General features: G+C 37.6%; 1 protein-coding gene across 3 annotated transcripts in view; it reads right to left on the minus strand.

Annotated features, from left to right (window-relative positions):
- Positions 1 to 23,332, minus strand: part of RPN2 (ribophorin II) — a 55,124-nt gene that overhangs the window by 23,772 nt on the left and 8,020 nt on the right. For all 3 annotated transcript variants that reach the window (XM_078150223.1, XM_078150224.1, XM_078150222.1), the window contains exons 3-9: positions 14,054 to 14,149; positions 13,266 to 13,441; positions 10,444 to 10,519; positions 8,292 to 8,426; positions 5,410 to 5,586; positions 3,095 to 3,213; positions 665 to 770 (exon numbers count right to left, since the gene is read on the minus strand). In XM_078150223.1, the coding sequence (XP_078006349.1) occupies positions 665 to 770; positions 3,095 to 3,213; positions 5,410 to 5,586; positions 8,292 to 8,426; positions 10,444 to 10,519; positions 13,266 to 13,441; positions 14,054 to 14,149 (885 nt within the window). The remainder of the gene's footprint in view (positions 1 to 664; positions 771 to 3,094; positions 3,214 to 5,409; positions 5,587 to 8,291; positions 8,427 to 10,443; positions 10,520 to 13,265; positions 13,442 to 14,053; positions 14,150 to 23,332) is intronic.

The raw sequence follows: 23,332 nt of genomic DNA on the forward strand, positions 1-23,332 counted from the left end.
TCTTGCTTTTTTCCTTTACAACATGTCTAGTGTAGAAATGTTTTGCATGACTTCACAAGTATAATGGGTATTATTTCTTGTCTTCTCAATGGGTAGGTAAAAATAAATTAAAATTAAAAAAAAATCTTGAAAACAAAGTTCAATTTATATGTCCTGGCATTTCTGGAATGTTAAATTAAAAGTGTCAGCCAAAACAAAACAAAACAACCCCTATCACACACAAAATTCACATACTGGGGAGAGCTCATTCCCTGATATCACTAGATAAATGAGATAATTTTTGCTTTTACAACTGCTCTGAATTTTTAAAAGTCTCAAACATATTCTCATTATAAAAGACTATAGGTTGTACATTATATGCAACTTCTCAATGCCTATCATATACCACTCCATGTAAGCTTAGCTATCAACAAGCATTTAACTTGATGTAAAAAGGCCACTTCACTCACAATACCTGTAAAGCACATATACTCAATTCTTTTATATAATACAACATTGGCAGACTGTTAAATGACAGTCCAAATATTTAACTTTCTTCCATAGGCTTGCTCTGGCTTGGTCAGAGGGTGAGATCAAAATCCCCTAAATGAAAAATGATTTATTCCTGTTTACACACTGTTTTCAACACTGCTACAGCAACAAAGATGACAAGAAAAGCACCTACCTCTACAATATTTGCAATGTAGTGGCTATCACCTTCAACGCGGATAGAGAAGTCATAGTAACCACTGGCAGGCTTGACATTCATGAAGTTCAGATCAAAACCATCTCTATGTGAATTGGAGCATAGTTGTCAAAGCCTTATTCAAGAAGGTCATTAATAACAACAACAACAATAATGCTTTATAAAACTTTCTTAGTTATTTATATTTCATAATGTGCTTTATACTCATTATTTCTTAATTTGCTCAAAAAGTCCATAACATAAACAGAATAGATTTTTACCTCATTTGTACAGAGAAGGAAATATAGGTTTAGAGAGAGAGGCTAAACGACTCATTTCTGATCTCATAGGAAGTAGGAGAGCCAGGGATTTACTACAACCACATTATATTGCCTCTTTAATACAACAGTCTGGTACTATTTACCTGCTGACTTTAATAACAACTAGAGTAAGGGTCTCACTCTGATTTCAAGGTTGCCCAAGTTAATCTCACTTCTTTTAACTGCTTTCTATCCCACCTCCTCTGTTGTTTCCCAAACAAATTTGTTTTGCCCAAGTCTTCCAAGTTACACTTTATTTGGGATATCCTACACCCCCTAGCAGGTGAAACTCTATTTCTTTTTTCATAGCAGCTCTTAAAAATTCCATGACTAATTAAAAAAGAAGATGAATTCCTGAATCTAACCATCAAAATATGTAACTCCCGTGGACCTCTTTACTACTGGGTACACATTATGCACTTTTCCTCTTTATATTAATTATTTTGTTTTTCAAATTGGTATTTTAAAAAATGTTTCTTCTGTTACCTGTGCATATTTTGTCTGTCCAATGAATCTGTTCTTTCCATCTTAGATTCTAAGCTTCTTAAGTCTGATAATGATAAAAGCTGGTTAGGCTTTAAAAAGCTATTAAAACAACAATGTGATCAACTGCAAACATTCAGTTACCCAAAAAGGTAGGTAATAAGAGATGGAACCAGCAGTAGAGAAAGATCTGGATTTGGAGTTAAAGGACCTGGGTTCAAATCCCAGCTCTTGACACTTACTTCCTGTGTGATCTTGGGCAAGTCTTTTAACCTCTCTAGACCTTGGTTACCTCACATGCAAAATGAGATGCATGGACTAGATATCCTTGAAGGTCCTTCCCAGCTTTAAATCTATGATACTATGATCTATGTTTTTAATTTTATAAGACAACTTTTAAAAAAATAAAAAGCCCAGAATTTTTTGTGCCCATAAACCAAGTATGAAAGTAAAATAAGAATGAAGGCTTATTCAAAGAATTTCTATAGCCAAAGATAAGCTTAGATTTGGTTTTATAATCATGATATTAATAAATGGCTGTTTTCATTAACCAGGAGACTACTACAATTCCCCACCTCTAAGTTTTTGCTCATACCATTCCCTCTCCATGGAATGTTATACTCAGATATTTATCATAACCAGACTTAAGTGTTTTTGTGTTATGGTACATACCATATGATCAAGTCCCACATCCCTAGGAACTTAGAATCTAAGACAGGAACAGTGGATTCGTTGGACAGACATAAAATGTACCCAGGTAACAGAAGAAAATACCAACTGTTGAAATCCTTTGCATTACTCAAAACCCTGATAAAATGTCCTTTCCTCAAGTTAATTTTGCTAGCCAAGAGCAGGCCTTGGGAACTGAGCTGACTTACCTGCCCAGTAGAGATAAAACAGCCCCCAGGAAAAGGGGACAGTGTGATGCCACCAGGAGAAGGGAAAAGATGTCAAGATCCTGAAGAGCTAGAGGCATGAGCTGCCTTGGCTGCATGTTTTCACTGTGTATGTGCCTTACTATCAATGTACTTTACGTAGAGAACCACTCTTACCACAGATGCTTTGTGTATTTATGGGAGAACAATACCCCAGGTCTATAGAGACATGTTTTACAGCCTTTTTTCTTAGTATGCCATATCAGTGAGTGCCTCTGCCTTTAGCTAACTGTAAGTTCCAGCTAACTATTAAAAGTAAATTAACATACCAGTAATATAAAATGCTCTTTCCTTCATGTACCTTTTATTGGATCCTCCATGTTTCCACCTCCTCCCACCCCACCCGGTCCAGGAATGATCTCTACATGCGCTGAAGTAATGTTATAAATGAATCTAAGGCTTTAATACACTGGACTTCTCATATAGTAAAGTCTGTAATTCTTTGTACTTCCCTTATATTCTATCAGTCTACTTGTATTACAGTTGCTATGCAAATATCTTATATCCAGTAGAGTAAAGGATTCTTAAAAGCTGGGATCACATCTTACATCATTGTATGCTGAGTGCTCATCACCACACTCTGCATATGACGGACGCTCAATAAATCGTTGTTGAATGAAAGAAATTGTTGTTGTTGTTGTTTTTAATTAAAAGATATGCTATAAGGCCAGCAGAGTGGTCTAAGGACTTACCCTGCAGGAGTGAATGCAGTCTGCTGTAGGACTGTGTTTTTAGTAGAAGAAGACTTAGCACGTTCTAGTGTGACAGAAGCATGAGCCAGTGGTTGTGACATAACATTAGTAACTTGCAGCTGGAAAGAAATACAAAATTACATGTAGAAGAAAAGACTATCACCTGATTACTTTTTATTTATTCATACTGGCTGTGTGACTCTAGGCAAGTCACTTGATCTGTCTGCCTCGGTTTCCTCAATTGTAAAATGGAGATCAAAGGGCTGTTTCAAGGATCTAATGAGATAATATTGGTAAAACATCTGTGTTTAGTGCCTCGAACATAGTAGGTATTTAATAAATGCTTTTTCCCTTTTCCCCTTTCAAACAATTACGGGAGAGATCTGCTCAGGTGAATTTACTTAAGAAAATTCTTGACTATAAGTTGACATCAGAAATCAAATATAATCAAGCTGACCTGAATGATAACATTTATAGTAAATAATGGACTGGATCACAAGCTTTTGGAACTAGAAGGAACCTTAGAGATCACATAGTCCAAACCCTTCATTTATACAGATGTGGGAACTGAGACCTAGTTAGTGATAAATGTCAAAGGACACACAGTGGATTGGATGGCACAGCAAGAACCAGCACATGGATTTCTTACCTCCGAGACCACACCATGCTGTCTATGTATCACACTTACATTATTCTTCAGGAATTCATTATTTCATTTCAAGAGAAACTCCACTAACATACAATGTGAGCCCCCCTCTGTCCAGTGTTTGTCAATTGTTACACCTAAAAAAAAATTCATCCCCAAGCTGCCAGTCTTCTGGAACCGACTTGGGCCAGTCTTTGGATGAAAGGTATTCAATCTGTTACCAGACCTGTTATCTCAACCTTTTCCAGTTGGCAAGACTTAGATTGGGTTTCAGTGGCAAAGCCTTCAAGATTCCAGGGTCACTACTATACTGTAATGAGGCACCACTATGAGGACTTCAACGGAGGCTACAGCAGAGTGCCTAAAAACTCTTAACAAGCAGAATTCCTTTGGAAGATGACTGCTATTGGGACAACTGCAGACATATAGATGGGTCCTAGATTGTTTAACACATATTAGAAAATATTACAAAAGGAACTTCTTTGGAGGGTTTCAGCTTATTTTTGGTTTGCAGTCAACCCACCCACTTGGACTTGAAATATTCAAAAGCATTCTTCTTGAGCCTACAGAAGTTTGAAAATGTTCAATAAAAAAAAAATATTCAAAAGGATGTCAAAGTGATGCTAGTATTTAATGTCATATGACTTCTAGGGAAGGGAAAGGTATTGAGAATAAGTATTTTTGTAGTACCAACTTTGTGCTAGTTACTGTGCTAAGCACTTTGCAAATACTATTTCATTTGATCCCCACAACAACCTTGGGCAGTAGGTACTATTATTATCCCCATTTTACAGTTGAAGAAACTAAAACAAACAAAGGTTAAGTAACTTGGCCAGGGTCACACGGCTAGTAAGCGTCTGAGGCCATATTTGAACTTGGGTCTTCCTGACTCCAGGCCTAGTGCTCTAGCCGCGGCACCACCTAGCTGCCACAATTTCTACCTGACAAAGTTATACTTTAGAATTATTCAATGATAGAATCCTGCAAGGTCTCTTAATGGATGAAAACCGGGGTGATGCAATGGGTACTTAAGGAAAAGAAAGACAGCTATAGCCTCACTACCTTGAATGAAAAGGACTCAATTATCTATTTCAGCAAATTCTAAGATTACACAGGAGTTAATCTAGGAATCTTAAATTTCAAAGCAATATATTTTCTAAGAGTCTAGTGTTGGAGAGTACATTTCTGTTTACTTTTTTAGAAAAAATTTAAAAATTATGACCTTAAATATCAATCATGAACATTTCAATAAACAACAGAAGAGGGCAATATATGAAACTGTGAACTTCTACAACATACAACTTTTTTAAAAGTACATATTAAATTTAACATAATGGTAACAAAATTGCCCTGCTAGTCTGTATCCCCTTTTGAGCTTCCTCTTGCTCTTGAAGAGTGTATTCTTACAGATGAAGGCCTCTTGGGCTATCATGGGCACAGAAATGAAATGCTGCGTATGCAGTTAACTCACACAACAGAAGCTAGTATTATTTTAAAATCCTTTGAAAAATTAACCTTAAACATAAGGATTAGGCATTTGTAGAGGGTGCAAATCCATGCATCGTTTCCCTCCATGAATTGAGTGGTATCCTAAATACCATGTATTCCTTCATGAGACCAATGACTGGCTATTCAATGTGGACTCTAAGTAAGTTTGTGGAAGTCCTACCCGGAGAACAGGTTGCTGGTGAGACACTGAAGCTGACCCCTCAGCAACAATGACAACAGGAAGGTGATAGCGATTCTGAGAAAACGCAGCGGAGGCAGCAGCAACACTGAAGGCTTCAGAGAGAGAGTCAAAATTCTTTTTGCTGAAAACGGCATTCACCAGCTGGATTACTTGATCCTGAAGGAAAAGGGGAACATCTCAAGATAATGAGTAGGTAAGAAAGAATATGTGAAATATGCTTCCTGTTTTTTTGTCAGCTTCAAAGGGGGGATTAGGTCAACTCCTTCTAAAGTCACTCCTCCATTTTCTAGGTAGTGGCATAAAAGGTCTTTTGGTTATAAACTGAAATTTATAAATGGAAGAGAATAAGCAGAAATATATGATGGCTTTGGTCCAATTTTTATCATGTGTGCATACTAAAATATTTCTGCAGATTATTACTGTGATGACATGAAATTTTAAAAGAAAAAATTCACTATTGTGTAGTTTATGCTAGTGACATTACTGATGTACTTATCAAAGGTATAGATAAAGGCAAATCGACTCCCTAAGATTAAATATATCCACACATAAGTATATGATCAAATACATTTTTACTGGCTGGCCTAAAATTTTCTTCCTCCTGTCCTCCTCTCTACCTGCTTGGCTTGTACTTGTTGTATATTATCTCCTTCACCAGATATCTCCAGTGCTCAGCATACAATCAGGCATATAGCAGATGTTTAATTAATGCTTGTGGACATGAGACAGTGTACACAGTAGTAGCACTTACAACAAAATATACTGTTCACTAAATCCACATCCCTTCACTTCCTATTTCCACTACCTTTCTTTCTCCAAATCCCATCCTTATAAGACGAATTAGGGCTATATTTTTATTTAAAAGAACTTTCAAAACCAGAGATTTACATCTGAAAGGAACTTAAACCATTATCCATTAGGAAATGATGTACTAGCTTAGAGAAAAAAAAATCTGGAAGTGATTTTAAATGATGAATTTAAGAATAAAAGATATTCCTAAACCAAAAGAATAAAAGGTATTTATAAAAATTATGAAGCTGGCATGTTTAAAGAGGAAATACTTCCTTCCATCAAACTATAACACACATACCTCACTATCTAACAAGAACCTTTTGTTCCTGACAGTGAAATTCAGTCAACATTAAACCATGATCTGTAATTTTACCAATTATATTTTTTTTATCACTTGGCCCCTGACACCTTAAAGTCTGTGACTACTCACTAGAGTTGCCCTGTAAAAAGTAACAACAGGATTAATTCCTCTGGTCACACACCTGTTTTGGAAAAACCAAGACATAAGATCTTAATCCCTGAATATATGTTTCATCAGCTCAGTCTTTTCTCTACCCTGGAGTACTGATGTTCTAAATTGTCTCTATCACTCTGTAGCATATTTTTCTCCACTATCACTTACAGAAAGAACTTAAAAAAGGTCTTTTAAAGCAGGTGAGCTACTCTGGCTTGTTAATTTTTTCACGTGGAAGGGAAAAGCCCTATATATAAATGAAACTACTATGAATAACTATAAGGCAGAGTCTTCAAACTGGAAAGAAATGTGCAGAGATTTTCAAGCAGGACTATAATACAAACATCCTGGACAACTAATTGTTTACTATTTCCTAAGAACTCTCTAGAGAAGATTCCAGTGTTTAACAATGCATAGCAACAGGGAAGTTTCAATAATCTAATTCAAATCATTCCTTCTAAATATTGAACAACAGAAGCTTGCTTTACAAATACTCCGAGGCAGAGATTGGCAAACTTTCAAAAGAGGGGCAGCTGCTGTAGATTCCTGTTCTTCTGAGTAAGGATGAGTACAAAGAAGCACAAAGGCAGCCCAGCTTAAAAGTTATCGCCTACATTTACTCTACCAATGACAGAGGCATCTGAATAGTCATGGTCTTTCTTTAAAAAATGAAACATATTCAAGGATTAAGATCACCTGTCATTTACACACACTTAAGAGGAACACTGGCTAGCTAGAATGCATGAGGGCAAAGAAAATCATTATGTCACACAAGAATCCATAGAAGGAACTGGGTTTATATAGCCAGGAGAAAAATATCTATAGAGAGAATCCAAGGGGTGAGAATGGGGAGGAGGCAAGACCAAGAACAGCGAAATGGATAAACAACATGAAACCTATATGCAAATAATATTTGTTTGGTTTTTGTCTCCAAGTACTTAAAAGAAGTCGTATGGAAGAACAATTAGACTTATTCCAAGTGGCTCCAGGAGTTACAACTAGGATTAATGAAAATTTTAAGTCAGTATAAGGAAGAAATATGTAAAAACTATAGCTGTAGGAAAAGAACCTTGGGATATAGTTTTCCTCATCACTGGATGTATCCAAGTAGGGGCTGGATGACCACTGCATCACAGATTCATGCTCCTTGTAATGGGTAGACTAAATGACATCTGAAGTGCCATCTGACTAAAGGATTCGATGATTATTAGGGATTACTTTAACCACATTGTCTCCTAACAGCTAGCTGAGGTCATCCAAATCAGGGGAAAAGGTATTTCAACTACCAGGAAAGAAGAGTAATTATGAAGCATGAGAACGTTCCCTGGAGGAGAGCCACAGGAAGAAGAGCAAAAGAAGGGTCAGAGAACAATACAAAGGAAATAAGTAGGGCTAGGGGAAAGGGAGAGGATCAACGAATATGAATTTCATCTACTTCACAATTCTGACCAGGGCTTCTGTGAACATGTACATTAGGTTACCAATGTGTATTTGAAGTGATCACATTTTTCTCACATTTTTCTAACAGTTAGCCTTTGTAAAAAAAAAAAAGTCCATCTGGCATTAGTAGATAAAAGGTTTTTTGTCTTATATTTTGTTAACTGTCTAATTAATACTCTTTAAAAGGTGGCTCTGTTCCCACGTGGTCTGAGAGCTGGTAGGTGGCAGCAACAAATAATGCTGTGGGCTCTAAGCCTTCTTCAAACTGTAGATACACTCCACCCAGGTCATCTAAACGAGCAACAAGGTCCTGCCACAAAAAGACACAACCAAAATATGTCAAATCAAAGAAACTATATGTGTAATTAAAACAAAGCTGCTTATCATTATTCTATGAGAATGAGCATACTGAGCTCTGAGGAATCTCAGAAGTTTCCTGCAAACCTAGAGTGCTCCTCAAGAAAGAAAGCAATCACAGGATCATCTGATATCTGTCAATATAGACAGGCCTCACTCTTTACTCCAATGCACAACTTACAAGCAGCATCAGGAATCTGGGAGAGCCAATCTTTTTTTCCATCCATCCCCATACCTTTGCAGAAGTGTCTCCAGACCTAGAATTCATTCTCTCCCTTCTCCTCTGCCTTATAAGATCATTACCTTCCCCCCAAATTCAACTTGGGTCACTTCATACAGGAAGCCTCTCCTGATCTCCTCAGCTATTAGTATTCCCTTCTTTCTCAAACCAGATCATATTTCCTTGGGATCATACATTTAGATCCAGAAAAAAGATTAAGAGGCAATCTAGCCCAACTCCCTCATTTTACAAATGAAGAAATTGAGACCCAGAGAGATTAGCTGACTGTCACAGACAGTGGCACAGGCAGAATTTGAACTCAGATCCTCTGCCACTGATCTTTTTGCTGTACCATGTGTACTTATTGCATCCCCCAGCAGAATAGAAGCTTGTGGGCAAAGATTATTTCATCTTTGTCTTTGTATCTAGCAGTGCCCTATACATAAGAGGTACTGGATAAACATTTCTTGAATTGAAAGAATATTAAACATGGGAGTCAGAAGACCCAAAATCCAGCCCTGCCTCTTGTGAGCCACAGGAACCTGGACAAGTCACTTCTCTGAGCCTCAGTTTCCTCATTTATAAAATAGGGATATTAACATCATATTATCTTCTTCTACCTCCTTCACCAAATTGTTTTAAAGAGAGTACTTTATAAAAAAGTAAAGAGTTATGCAAGCATGTACTGTTATTAATAGGGAAAATAATTTTTCCTTATCCAACATACAGCAACCTGGCATTAGAGAAACAGAACAAACTGTCTTGCTGGGATTAGAGAGAGTAAAAGCGAAATCCACATATGGAATCTTCAAGCTGAAAAACACCTAGAGTCACAGCCTAAATACACAGATCACTGAAATGGAAGGATGAAAAACATCTGAAGATGGTTCCATTTGCAGATATCCTACTACAATAGGGATCCAAAGAGATCCACATTTAAGACCAAAATGATGGGCCAAATCTGAGAAAATGAAAGTGAGTAGAAACAAATATAAAAGCCTATTTGAGTGCCATGTTATCTTACACAAATACAAGGGACAGGTCACTAACAGCAGTCTAGGGTAAATAAGGTAATAAATCCCGCTGTATTAGGGATGAATCAGAATCCACAGGGGATCTTATAAGACAGAGAGAGAGAGAGAGAGAGAGAGAGAGACAGACAGACAGACAAACAGACAGACACTGTCTTCAAATATTTAAAGTGCCATCCTGTGATAAAGGAATTAGACTTATGATCACAGGATTTAGACTTGGAAGGTATCTTAGCAACAGCTAGTTAAATACTCTCATCACACTGAGATGGAAACCACTGCAACCCAGAGAGGTAAAAAGACTTGCCTGGTATACAGATAGGTCATAAATGACAAAACTGGGATTTTAATGCAGGTTTGCTGAGTCTCAATTCAGTTTCTGATCTACTATACCATACAGTTGGTCCCAGAAGGGAAGAACTAGGACCAGTGGGTAGAAATCAGGGGGAAACAGATTTTAGCTCACTACATAAGGAACAACTTCCAAACGATGAGAGTTGTTCAACAATGGAACAGGCCGCAAGGAGTTCCCCAGCTCTGGCTCTTCAATCAGAAGCTGATCATTATCGAGGATGCTATAGGAGGTATTTATGCTTTAGGTAAAGACTAGACTAGATGACCCAATCTGAGGTCCCTTCCAATTTGAAGGGCTTTTTTTATAATTGTTTTCAGTCAAGCATTAAAAGTAAACATTCCCAGGTGGAATGCTCAGTTCCTACCTCAATCTCCTCTACAATGCCACTCAGATCAGCTTGCTGAGATAAGTATGATGCCGTCTGTAAAGCCTGAATAGTTCTGTAAGAGTGAAAAAAAGGCAAGTCTGGAGTGAGCAAGCGTATTCCGATATACATGCATATTCTTATTCGAAACAATCTGATTTAAACAAAAGACAAAATAGTAGTTTCTGATCTAATTAGAAAACAGAACCTAGTGATTGTCAAACTTATAATCATAGGATGCTAAAAGAGACCTTAGAGACCAAATGGTACAATTCCCTAATTTTACAAATAAGGAAACTGAGGCTCAGGGAGGGGAAGGTCATATAGCTGGTTCATGACAGAGCCAGGACTAGAACTCAGGTCTCCTGATCCCAGATCAGTGCTGTTTCCAGTAAACCATACTGCTTCCCCATCTCAGAAACCAGTTTCAATGTCTATTATATCTTAGATTATCCTAGGCAGATATTAGCAAAACCATTCATCCAAAATACAAACCAACAAATTGTTTTTTGACACCTTCTACCCCTGCACTCTTCCCTTTCCAGAACAGCATCAGTTATTTTCCTTTCTTATTGCATCATCCCCATCTGTTCCACTCTGTCACGAAGCAGAACAAGCCATAAGAGCAGTAGAGAGGGCACCAGAAGGAAGGAAGAGATCCAAAAACCATCCTAGATGGGCTTATGTGATGGTAACTTGGCCTTTTGGTGCTTTTACCTCCTCAACAGTCAAACAAATATAATATTTGTATGATCCCTAACTCACAGGTACTTTGTGACACCCAAAGAGATACTAGCAACATGCCACTAAAGGGAATACAAAACATCTAGAGGTGTTTGGAAGAACACAAATTAAATAGCATTCTATCATCCACTTAACTTCCACTAGTATATTCAAACCTTCCAAGCCATTAGGCGGATGGAGCACTGGCCCTGGATTCAGGAGGACCTGAGTTTGAATTCGGCCTCAGACACATAACACTTACTAGCTGTGTGACCCTGGGCAAGTCACTTAACCTCACTGCCTACCCCCCCCCAAAAAAAAGATATCTCTTACATTGTTAATTTTTCACAGACTGCAAACTGGCTATCTTACATTTCTGAATGCCACACAAATCCTAGCATGATGCTATGCCCAGAGCATGGACTCAATAAAAGAAATGTTGCCTTTGTAAAGCAACACAACGCATTAGAGAAAACAATGAACTACAAGTCAGGAGAACTGGTTCTAATCTTGGTCCTGCTGTTTATTTCAGCAATTAGGCCACTTAATCTTTCTAAACCTCAGTTTCCTCTTCCATAAAATTAGAAGTCTGGATTAGATGTTCTCTAAGTCTCCCTTCCACATCTAAATCTACTCTGTGAAGGCATAAAGTACCTCAAAAAATGTAAATGGTGCTCTTCTAGATAAAAAGAGAAAATTGAGGCCATCTGGTGATCAAATGAGCTCACTGTTTTTAGGTAATAGACCAATGGCAGAGTCTGGCCTAGGGTTCAATCACCATTTATAAAATCAATATTCTAGAGAATGCAAGGTGAAAGATTTTCCTGTGTTCAATGATCTCCAACAATTCTACCACGTTCCCTGGAAAACTTACTCCACTGAAATGTTTTATTATAAAACAAGGAAGTGCTAGTTCACTAAAAGAAAGCATGAGAGTCAATGTGAAATACAGTCTTTAAGGATCACTACTATGATGCAGCTGGGGAATGAAACTGAACTTTAAACATGACCAAGATCTCAGCATTTTCCAATAATAGATACAAAGCTCAGAAAAAAGCTAGGAAGGTAAGAGAAAAGGATTTTAAAATTAAAACACAACTTTCCTCTTGTTTTGGGATATGTCATAGATATGAAGTTCTCAAAGGAAGTTCAAAAATGAAAATAAATCTGCTTAGCTATAGAGTGATAGCTTTGTCATGAGCCTTACTAAACACTTATTCCGTAGTCATCAATTTGCTTCCCTTTTGAGAGTATTAAGCAAACTAACACAATGCAAACAATTTGTGGTGATTTATTTGTAATATTCAACATAGGCAACTTTCAAATTCTTTTTTCTCTTAAATCTACTTTGTAAGGGGGACAAATGGCCCATCCAAAAAGTTAGATTGCTTTAAATACTAAATAAATTAGAATGTGAGCCACTACTATTGAAGATGCTTTTTTCAAGGCATTAGACTATTTGCTATATAGAACCCCTTCCTCATTCACCACAGCCTTTCTTTCTCACCTCCCTCCCTCACCCCCCAACTGCCACCAGCAACTTTTATCTCATTTAAAGAATTCCTAAAACTCTGCCTTACTTCTTTTTGGAATATCCTCAGTACAGCCAGACTAGACAAAGAACTAACTCCTTATGACTAATCACTGAGAGGCAATGTGATGTCACAGAGAGAAATTTGGTCCTAAAGTAGGAAACCTGGGTTCAAAACCCAGTTCTAATAATACCTTGTAGCTGTGTGATTTTGGGCAAATCAATTAAACTCTCTGAGTCTCTTCTGTAAAATGTGGATGATAATTATTAGCTTGAACTATACCTAGCTCACAGGATTACTGTAAGGAAAATACTTGATGAATCCTAGTAAATCGATATTATTGTCAATTACATACTCTCTCTTATTTTTAGTCTTTACCCATGAGATTAACTTATCCTTCCTACCTCTGTCTCTGACTCTATACCTTATGGTCCATTCATGTCTTGGTTTAGTAATTTTCTTCCTCCTAGAGGGCAAAACTTGTCTATTCAACTTTCTAAGCACAGTGACAGGGATAGTATTGCAGGTTATTAGGAGTTGAAGAAATGCTTCTTAACAATGACTCACGCCAGCACGGTTTCCTCCTTACTAAGACGAGCAGTGAGAGCACCGAGTGCTTCTTGAGATGCCAAAGGAAGGCCAAAGCCATTGAGGGCTCCAACTGCATGGTAGATTTGAGAGACTGATGAATCTTCACTCACAGCTGCATGGAGCAGATCTTTGGTCTCGTTGGAAATAGAAATCTATGAAAGAATAGTAGAAACACAGAGGATTTCAGATCCAGTATAAGCAACTAGGCAATCTAGGGTCCCTTCCCTCTGGTCACAGCAAAGTGATGCTGGAAAGGCATCAAACTTGCCAGCACATCCTCATTGATGTTTTAATGCTTCTGATCCCTAACTCGGACGGTCATTTTTCTCTGCACAATGGCTGTCCTACATTCAGGAATATAAGCATTCTAGAAATTTGGTGAGGAGGGATTTGTCATACATATTATTCTTTCCTTTTGTTTCAAGAAAAAAGGTGGGATAGAAAAGAAAATCAAGATATCTCTAAACAGCAAGGGGAAAAACTGTTACAAGAAGGATTGTTCACTTGTCTTCTAAGACAGATAAGGCCGTAAAAAGTCAAAATTCAGGAAAAAAAAAGTTTCATATTAAAAAAAAGCAAAAACTAAACTCTTCATTAATGCTATAAAAAGAACTTCTAGGAAACAACAACAACAACAACAATAATACTTTTATTTTTTTAAACCCCAAACAATTCTTCCCCCAAACCCCAATAACATGAAGGATGTCAAAAGAGGTTTGTGTAGTTCAGTGGTTGTAATATTAGATTGAAGAGATTTGACTTACCTCACACCCTGAAAGTACCTGACTGGACTGTGCAGCATAGAAAAGGGAGTCAAGATTGTTGGGATCTAGGTTGGACTTGATGAAGGTACAAGCTTGCTAAAGAAAAAAAAGAAAGAAAGAAGACTAAGTAGTGATTTTAAGAGGAATGGGGAAAATCCCAAGTACCTTGTATAATAGATTATCTCTACACTGACTTACACATGACTCTATCCTATGATCATCTATTTTTCACTGAAAGAAGTAGAACTGTGGTTTACCTCATGATGCACACTGAGTTAAAGTTAGAAATACTAAGGTGGTACTCTCACACAGACAACATCATTAAATATTGTTTTGTGAGGATATAATACATGTTCTAGTTATTCCAAAAACAAATTTTTTAAAAATTTATTTATTTTTAGTTTTCAACATTCACTTTTAGAAGATTTTTAGTTCTAAATTTTTCCTCCTCCTCCCTTCCCTTCCCCACTGCCCAAGACAGCAAGCAATCTAATATAGGCTATATATGTACAATCATATTAAACATATTTCCACATTAGTCATGTTGGGAAAGAAGAATCAGAACAAAAGGGGAAAACCACGAGAAAAAAACAAAAAAAGAAAATAATATGCTTTGATCTGCATTCAGACTCCACAGTTCTTTCTCTAGATGTAGATAGCATTTTCTCTCATGAGTCTTTTCCCAAAACAAATTTTTAAAATGGCTTAGGGGGCAGCTAGGTAGAACAGTGGATAGAGCACCAGCCCTGGATTCAGGAGGACCTGAATTCAAATCTGGCCTCAGACACTTGACACTTACTAGCTGTGTGACGCTGGGTAACTCACTTAGCCCCAATTACCTTACAAAAACAGAACAAAACCAATAACTCCTAAAAAACAAAATAAAAATGGCTTAGCAATTAATAAGAATCTAAAAAAAAAACCCCAACAAACCTCTGAATTTCCATTAAAATTCTGAATAAACTAAGAATCTAGAAAAAAATGACAATTGTGGAAAGGAAGGAAACAAGAAAACCTTTTAGAAGATTGTAAATTAAGTCAGGGAGAAAGAGAAACCAATTACTGCAACACGCAAATTCCTCTATGTAAAAAGTTTGCTAAGCATATGCTTTGTCTCCATCTTGTGGAAAAGCTGTAGTATAACATCTGGTTATTAAGATACTAAAACAGATCTGTGTGAAATTACTTCAGCTAGAAGTTTGAGGGCAATGCAATGCATTTTTAAAGTGTATGTGCTAAAGTGAATTTGAGTAACTCGGTGTCTTTTTTCCCACAGTGTAAGATACTATAGTTTAAACTGCTGCTTCTTAAGTTAATAATAGAAACAGCAATCTTTGAGGAAGGCACATATCAGACTTTACAAAAGCATTAAACTTTGAAAAGTCCCAGTCAACTGATTGACAAGCAGTGAGAACAGTCTTCTTACACTGTATTTCAAAAGAATTCTACAAGGCTCTCTCTCTTTACTCCTATAACTCCTTTCCATTTTAATTCATGTATTCACTTCCCAACACTGCTAAAAATGTCAAACCTATATTTTCACCTGTTTTCAAAAAGCAAAACAATACCCTGCTTGGAGATCTCTATCACCAATTGAAAAAGCAAGAGACGAAAAATGAGTCATGTCATCACTACGCAACGAAATGGGAGCAAATAGGATATAACTCTCAATTTGATGGGTCCAGTCCAAACAACTGGCTAGACAGCAAATTGAACAGCTTTGAGGCCTTGGTACAATCTGCTATTATCACATATATATCTTTCATATCATAGTTTCTAGATATTTCATAAAATAAAGAGAATGTATAATTTAGGAAGCAACATTTTACTACAATCAATAGCCCCAAAGCATTTTTAGGCTGTTTTCTAAACCAATCTATAAATTCCATAAGACAATGTTTAGTAAATTATGAATATCAAGATCCTGAATTAAGAGTTCTAACCCATTTACAAAATATTAGCACGCTTACCAGAACATGCAATTCCTGTTTGTCCAGAACCAAACTCAACAAAGATCACACCTCTGTGTAGCCAACTTACTCCTACATCCCCAGCTGCCTGCTGGATGATGCCATTTAGATGTTTTGCCACCAAATCTAACTTTAAATGTCTAAAGCCAAAAACAAAGCAAAACAAAACAAATCCTGACTTTTTTATTTCTGTCAGTAGTACTATCATTCTTCCTTCCTCTTGTTGGATTTGGCTGAAGGAGGGAATAACATACACACTCAATTGGATATGGAAATCTATCTTACCCTACAGGAAAATGGGGGGAAGCACATGGGGGAGGGGGGGATGACAGAAGGGAGGGCAGATTGGAGGAGGGGGTAATCAGAAGCAAACACTTTTGAGGAGGGACAGGGTCAAAGGAGAGAACAGACTAAACCGGAGGAGGGAGAGGATGGAGGGAAATATAGTTAGTCTTGCACAATACGACTACTATGGAAGCGTTTTGCATGACTACCCATGTATAACCTATATCGAATGGCTTGCTTTCTCAAGGAAAGTGGGTGGGGAGGGAGGATGGGAGAGAATTCAGAACTCAAAGTTTTAAAAATGAGTGTTAAAAAGTGTTTTTACATGCAACTGGGAAATAAGATATACAGGCAAAGGGGTATAGAAATCTATCCTGCCCTAAAGGAAAACAGAAGGGAAAGGGGATAAGAGAAGGGGAGGGTGATAGAAGGGAGGGCAGATTGGGGGAAGGGGTATTTAGAATGCATACCATCATGGGGTGGGGGTGGGGGAGAGATGGGGAGAAAATCTGGAACTCAAAATCTTGTGGAAGTCAATGTTGAAAACTCTAAAAATAAATAATTTTTAAAAAAATAAATAGTACTACTGTTCCTTAAGTCAGTCAGGATTAAAATTAAAAACATCTTTGAAATCTTCCCCCTCCCTCAAGCATTTGTCAAGTAAATCTATAAAGTCCTGCCAATTAATCCTTTTTTAATGTCTCTTGCTTCCATTCTTCTTTTCTATTGTCATTGCTGCCATAAATCTTGCTCAGGTGAGGGAAGTATTTTGTAAACCCTAAAACTATCTATAAATGTAAGCTATTACTTTGTTTCTGGACTGCTGAAATAGCCTGACTAGTCTCCCAGGCTCCCTTTCTAAAGCTACCCTGCATATGGGTGTCACATTTTTCTTATTTAAACTCCACTTTCTTTAGCTTAGTCCTGTGGAATCTGGCCTCTAAGCCTACTCTTGATCAATCAACAAATGTCTATTAAATGCCCAGTGAGTATGTGCCAGAAACTAGGCCAGGTGCTCGGGCTACTAGTGCAAAGAATGAGAGATTCTTACTCTCTGGATGAGTCTCTCTCACGTAGACACAAGAAAACAACGTGTCTTGGCCAGTTAGCAGAAGCCTGTTAGAATATTTCTCCTACAGTCCTGGGTCTGAAGTCAGATGCCGTAGCTGTTCCCCGATCCCAGAATGCTGGCTTTGGGGGGTGGAAGTGGCAGGATTCAGACCTTAATGGTTCTTCTTTAGGCCCACTCTAAGTGAGAGAGATTTAATCTCTGAGAGGAAATGAATACACAGATGTCTTAGACTGCCTGGCTTAACCAACACATATTTCTGAGAAGGAATTCCCCAAGATGGATTGTGTGTGTTTGATTTCTTTCTCAATAGAAGCTCTTCAAAATGAGTGGCTTTGCAGCTTTGGTAGCTGCTCTGGGTTGAAGGCTGGCCCTTCATGGAGATCCCCACCCCAGCCTCAGAGATGCCTCTGGGTGGGTGACTTTCTGCCATCTGTACCTGATCTGTTATATTTCTGACTCAAGGAGACTTTGCTGTTTTTGTGACCGCCAATGCCTTGCCACACTGTTGGGTATAACTAAGGTTGTCCTCTACTCTTGTGGTTCTGATTCTATTAGTCCTGTCAAGAAAACACAAGTCTTCCCCAGGAAAAGGTTCTATTGTCTGTTGATTTTATAGGCACAAGTTTGCTGGCTTTTCCCCCCTAAGGTCCTGGTTGCCAGAATTTTATCCATCTCTATGTCTGTCTGTTTTCTTACTGCTGATTCATTCAAGCTATCATAAGGTTAGTTACAGGAAAGGAGACACAGGTCCTGATGGTTGTCGTTCTTGTTTGTGAGCCATGAGCCCAACAGTATCTATTTCGTAAATTCTCCTATATGATCAAGCTACTGGGTCTTTGTCAGCACTGGCTGCCTTCATTTCTACTGTATGTACAGGCTAAATGGGAGAGGAATGGGATCTGGTACAAAAGAAGGGAAGTACTTTAAATCTGTCCTGCCTTGTCTTCTCCAAAAGTACATTGGCTTGTTGTCTGAATATACTGTAGAGGCCTAGGTCTTGCTAGCTCCAGAAAAGTGGAAGTTTTATACTTGGGATGACTCAAAGGGGAAAAAAAAATACAAGAATTTAAACGGTAATAAGAAGAAAAGCCCAAACGGTTAGGTATTTATTAAGAGCCTGACAGAGCAAAGCTAGGAAGGATTCCAGAAAAAGGATGGTATTGTTTATATGGTTGAATAATGGCAAGAACTTGCTGGGCTTTTTATACCCTCTTTCAAGTCTGTAGGATTAACCCTCATAAAAAGGAAAAAGGATAAAAATTTGAGAAGACACTACCTCCCCATGATCTGGTCAATCAAGGGACATAGGAAGAAATCATATCAATTATGAGAACAAAATTGTGACACTACCTTCCCATGATCTGGTCAATCAAGGGACATAGGAAGAAATCATATCAATTATGAGAACAAAACTGTGTTAAGAAAAGACTCTCTTGTTACTAAGATTTATGGAGTTTAAACTAATGACTCTACAGAAATACAAAATATATGCCTGATATTTTGAATATGAACTTACTGAGTAAAAAAGGAATACACCTGAATTTGTAAAGAATTTTATATGGGAGTTTCTCTGGATTTATTTCGAATTGTTAATTTGGAAATTAAGAACGTTAAATATCTGCAACCAACCATATTATTTTATTTTCTCTCATGAAGATTAATGCTTCATTTTTTTGTGGAAAAATGTCAATTAATGGGAACCAGTCTGAATAAGCCGCTCCGTGTTAGTAACTGGTTAAGTCAAGAGTATGTTCCTAATGAGATAATTCTTTTCCAAGAAGTTAGGGAGACTACTAATGATTTTCAGGCTTAATTTCACCAATGTGGCCATTCTGATGTAGGTCTGGAAAAGAAAGCTAAAATCATGAAGTAACCTTAGAACTGGGCAATTTAAGTCAGACTGACATCAGGTATCACAGATTGGGGGGTGGGGACACCAACAGGAGTTGGAAAACTGGGCTTGGACTTTAAAACTTCAGAACAATAATAACCAAAGGATACGTGGATTTTATACAATTTATACATTTGTATATTAGCCTTTCTATACAAAATGACTAAAGGTATCTGTGTCTTGTTCAACCTCTCCCACCAATGGGAAAAATGGTGCTTTACAACAATTTATTAGTATTATTTTGATACTGAATTTATTCAAATCAGATCAGATTCTTTTAAGAGCAGACAGAGCCAATTTTAAGAACACAAAGCAGAGCTTAAAAATAGTGCAGTTCATAAGAACCAATACGTTATAGAATGTTATTAAAATGTGATAAAGAACGTGGGGATTTGTTCCCTGAAAAATCTGGACTCTACTGAATTAATCTTAATGGCTGTCATGTATTATGCTACACCTTTAAACAAATACCTTACACAGATGTGTAATTACATCTTACTTTAATTGTAAGCAGCGGAACTTACTGTGTGAGATGGAATTTCTTGGGAATGTAAATTGCTTTACTTATTATAAGGTTATGATCTCACTTTGACTGTGGAAATATATCCAAAGATGACAAATGTCAATTCTATCTCCAAAACATCTCTTCCAAAAGTCTCCCTCTCTCTACTCACGGAGTCACAACTCTAATCCAGGCCTTCACTGCCTTTTTTTTTTTTGGTGAGGCAATTGGGGTTAAGTGACTTGCCCAGAGTCACAAAGTTAGTGTTATATGTCTGAGGCTGCGCTTGAACTGAGTCTTCCTGACTCCAAGGCCAGAGTTCTATCCACTACACCACCTAGCTGCCCCTCTTCATTGCCTTTTGCCAGTCATAGGCTACCCTGTTTCAAGTCTCCCAATCTACCCTTTATAGACATGTTAAAGTGACTTTCCTATAGCACAAGGCTTACTAGGTTACCAGTTCTACTTGATAAACTCCAGGCCCACAGGGGTGGGGAACCTGTGGCTTCAAGGCCTTCTGGGTCCTTGGGTGGGGCCTTTTGCCTGAGTCCAAGTTTTATATAACAAATCCTTTTATAGAGGGGATTTGTTCTGTGAAGTTTGGATTTGGTCAAAGTGCCGCACATGAGGACCTAGAGCGTTACATGTGGTCTCCAGGCCACAAGTTCCCCACCCCTGCTCCAGGAGGTCCCCTATTACCTCTAGAATCAAATAAAAACTCCTTTGCTTGACATTTAAAGTGCCTCACAAATGATCAAACCATTTTGGAGAGCAATTTGGAACCATGCCCAAAGGGCTATAAAAATATGCATACCCTTTGACTAAGCAATAGCACTTCTAGGGCTGTATCCCAAAGAGATCATACAAATGGGAAAAGGACCCACATGTACAAAAATAGTTATAGCAGCTCTTTTTGTGGTAGCAAAGAATTGGAAATTGAGAGGATGCCCATCAACTGGGGAATGGCTGAACAAGTTGTGGTATATGAATGTAATGGAATACTATTATGCTATAAGAAATGATGAACAGGCTGACTTCAGAAAAACCTGGAAAGACTTACATGGTCTGATGCTGAGTGAAGTGAGCAGAAGCAGGAGAACGTTGTACCCAATAACAGCCACATTGTGCAATGACTAATATTGATAGACTTAACCCTTCTCAGCAATACAAGGATCTAAGACATCTCCAAAGGCCTCATGATGGAAAATGCTATCCACAAAGAAGAAAGAACTATGGAGTTTGAATGCAGATGTAAGCACACTATTTGCTATTTTTTTTCTTCTGTTGTGTTTTAATTTCCTCTTTCTGGTGGTTCGTCCTATTGGTTCTAATTCTTCCTTACAACATCACTAACATGAAAATATATTTAATAGGAATGTACATGTACAGCCTATATCAGATGGCAGCCATCTTGGGGAAGGAGGTAGGAAGGGAGGGGGAGAAAAATTTAAAACTCAAAAGCTTACGGAAATGATTGTTGATAATTCAAAATAAATTAAAAAAAAAAAGAACCACCAAAAAAAAATAAGTGCCTCACAATCTGACCCCTTCCTACCTTTGAAATCACACATCTTACTTGGTTCACAAACACTATGGTCTAGCCATACTGGCTTACTTGCCAGTCTTTCCATTTCCTTTCTCAATGATTTTTCACTGGCTGTCTCCCATCACTGGTATCATCTCCTTCCTTACCTCACCTTTTGGAATGTTGGGCTCCCTTCAAGACTCAGCTCAAGCATCCTCTTCTGCATAAAGCCTTTACTGGTACACCCAGGTGCTAGTACATTCTTCTCCAAGGCTATCTTGGTATTTACTTTGTATACATGTCATAAATACCTATGTATGTATATGCTGTCAGGCCCCCCTCCTCCCAAGTTCTTTGAGTACAGCAATAGTTCTGCTTTTTGTCACAGTTTCCACAGTGCTTAGCACATAGAAAGTACTTAATAATGCTTACTGATAAATTAGTGATACAAGTGTTACCAATTTGGAAGCGCTAAATGGCACATTCCTAAACCCAGTTCCAAGCAGATACTGATTATTGAGAAGGTCAGTCTTGTGAAGGCTGGGAAAAGGTAACCCTGACCCACAAATGAACCAAAGGTTTCCCAGCTATCAGGCTACAAGTTCTGGCATTACAACCTTTGAATGATATGAAATAATGATGTATAAATAAGCTATTTAAAAAAATATTTCTGACTTTTAAAACCAAAATCAAACAGAGTTAAAGGAACCTTGACTTTACATAACTAAAAAAGGTCAATCTGTTACTTTCAGAACCAGATGTGACAGAAGCTTAATACTGTAACAAGTATGTCCTTCCTTCTTCCTCCTTTATAATAAAATCCTCTGACCTATGAAGGATGATACGTTCATTTCACTAAATATTCTTGAATTCATAGTGGTGGGTAAAATAACTTTCTTATATACATCCTAAGAGTAGTGATGGCTAACCTCCCCCTGTATTTCTTCTCATGAGATAAGCTCAGCAGTTAAGAGTATAGAATATGCCCTTCTTGAACCACAGGCTACATCTGTGTTGTTTTTTTCCCCCTCCCTAAGAACTGGTCTCTGATGGTCTACTCTTGAGGATACTGCTACCTCTAAGATTAGGTCCCAGAAACTAAGAAAGATGTTTAGAGACTGGCAAACTGTAACCCAAGCACCTACAGCATATGGCTGTGCTTAATCTTGTACCTTGGTCCTATTCACCAAGACATGGTACACATAAGCAAAAAGAAAAAGCTAATTGAAACTGTTTTTCAAAGTTGGCTTGCTCTAAAAATTTTCCTGTGTGGTCCAACAATACTTCATGAGAAGCACCATTGCCAAGACCAGGATGTAGGTAATTCTGTAAGAGCAAAGAGAACAGCTTATTCTTGCTGTGGGGACTTTTTAGAAACATACAAATTAATTTATTAAATATCTAAATACTATTCCTATGAAGGTATATGGGTTGTTTTATGTATGTATGTATTCAGGATATATGAAAGCCACACTGGCATAAAACCATATACTGTTATAATTGGCAAAAGACTCTTAAAAAGAATTTACTCCTAATTTTAGTGCCCTTATCAATAAGGGCAGAGGTACATATTATCAGGACAAACAATAAAAGAAATCCATAAGCTATTCCAAATCCAAAAATGTTTTCCCTGCCCATATTACCTGAGTCTGTAGATATAATTGAATGATAAAATAGATTTTAAATAAGATAGCTAAAATTTTACTGAAAGTTAAGTCTTAAGTTATTTTACCCACAGTTCTCATGAGCATAAGGTCTACCACTAACAAGAAAACTGGACTTATTTAATGGCAAGACAATTCTCTGAGCTACAATTTAAAATACTACCCTGAATCACCGTAAGACACTAATGAAATGAGTCAAAGTTTTTCACACTGAGGTAACAAAATGTCTTGCCCAAAGAACAAGAGGAACCTTAAGTCTATGTGAAAGACTTCCCTAGAACCCTGCTAAAAGGGCCCATACCAGGTTCTTACTAACAAAACTACAGTAAATTGCCAAGGCTTTCCCATTTCAACTCTGTCCCCATTCCCA

This window comes from Phascolarctos cinereus, unplaced genomic scaffold (genome assembly GCF_003287225.1).
Source record: "Phascolarctos cinereus isolate Bilbo 61053 unplaced genomic scaffold, phaCin_HiC Scaffold_2;HRSCAF=192, whole genome shotgun sequence".
Taxonomy (NCBI): domain Eukaryota; kingdom Metazoa; phylum Chordata; class Mammalia; order Diprotodontia; family Phascolarctidae; genus Phascolarctos; species Phascolarctos cinereus.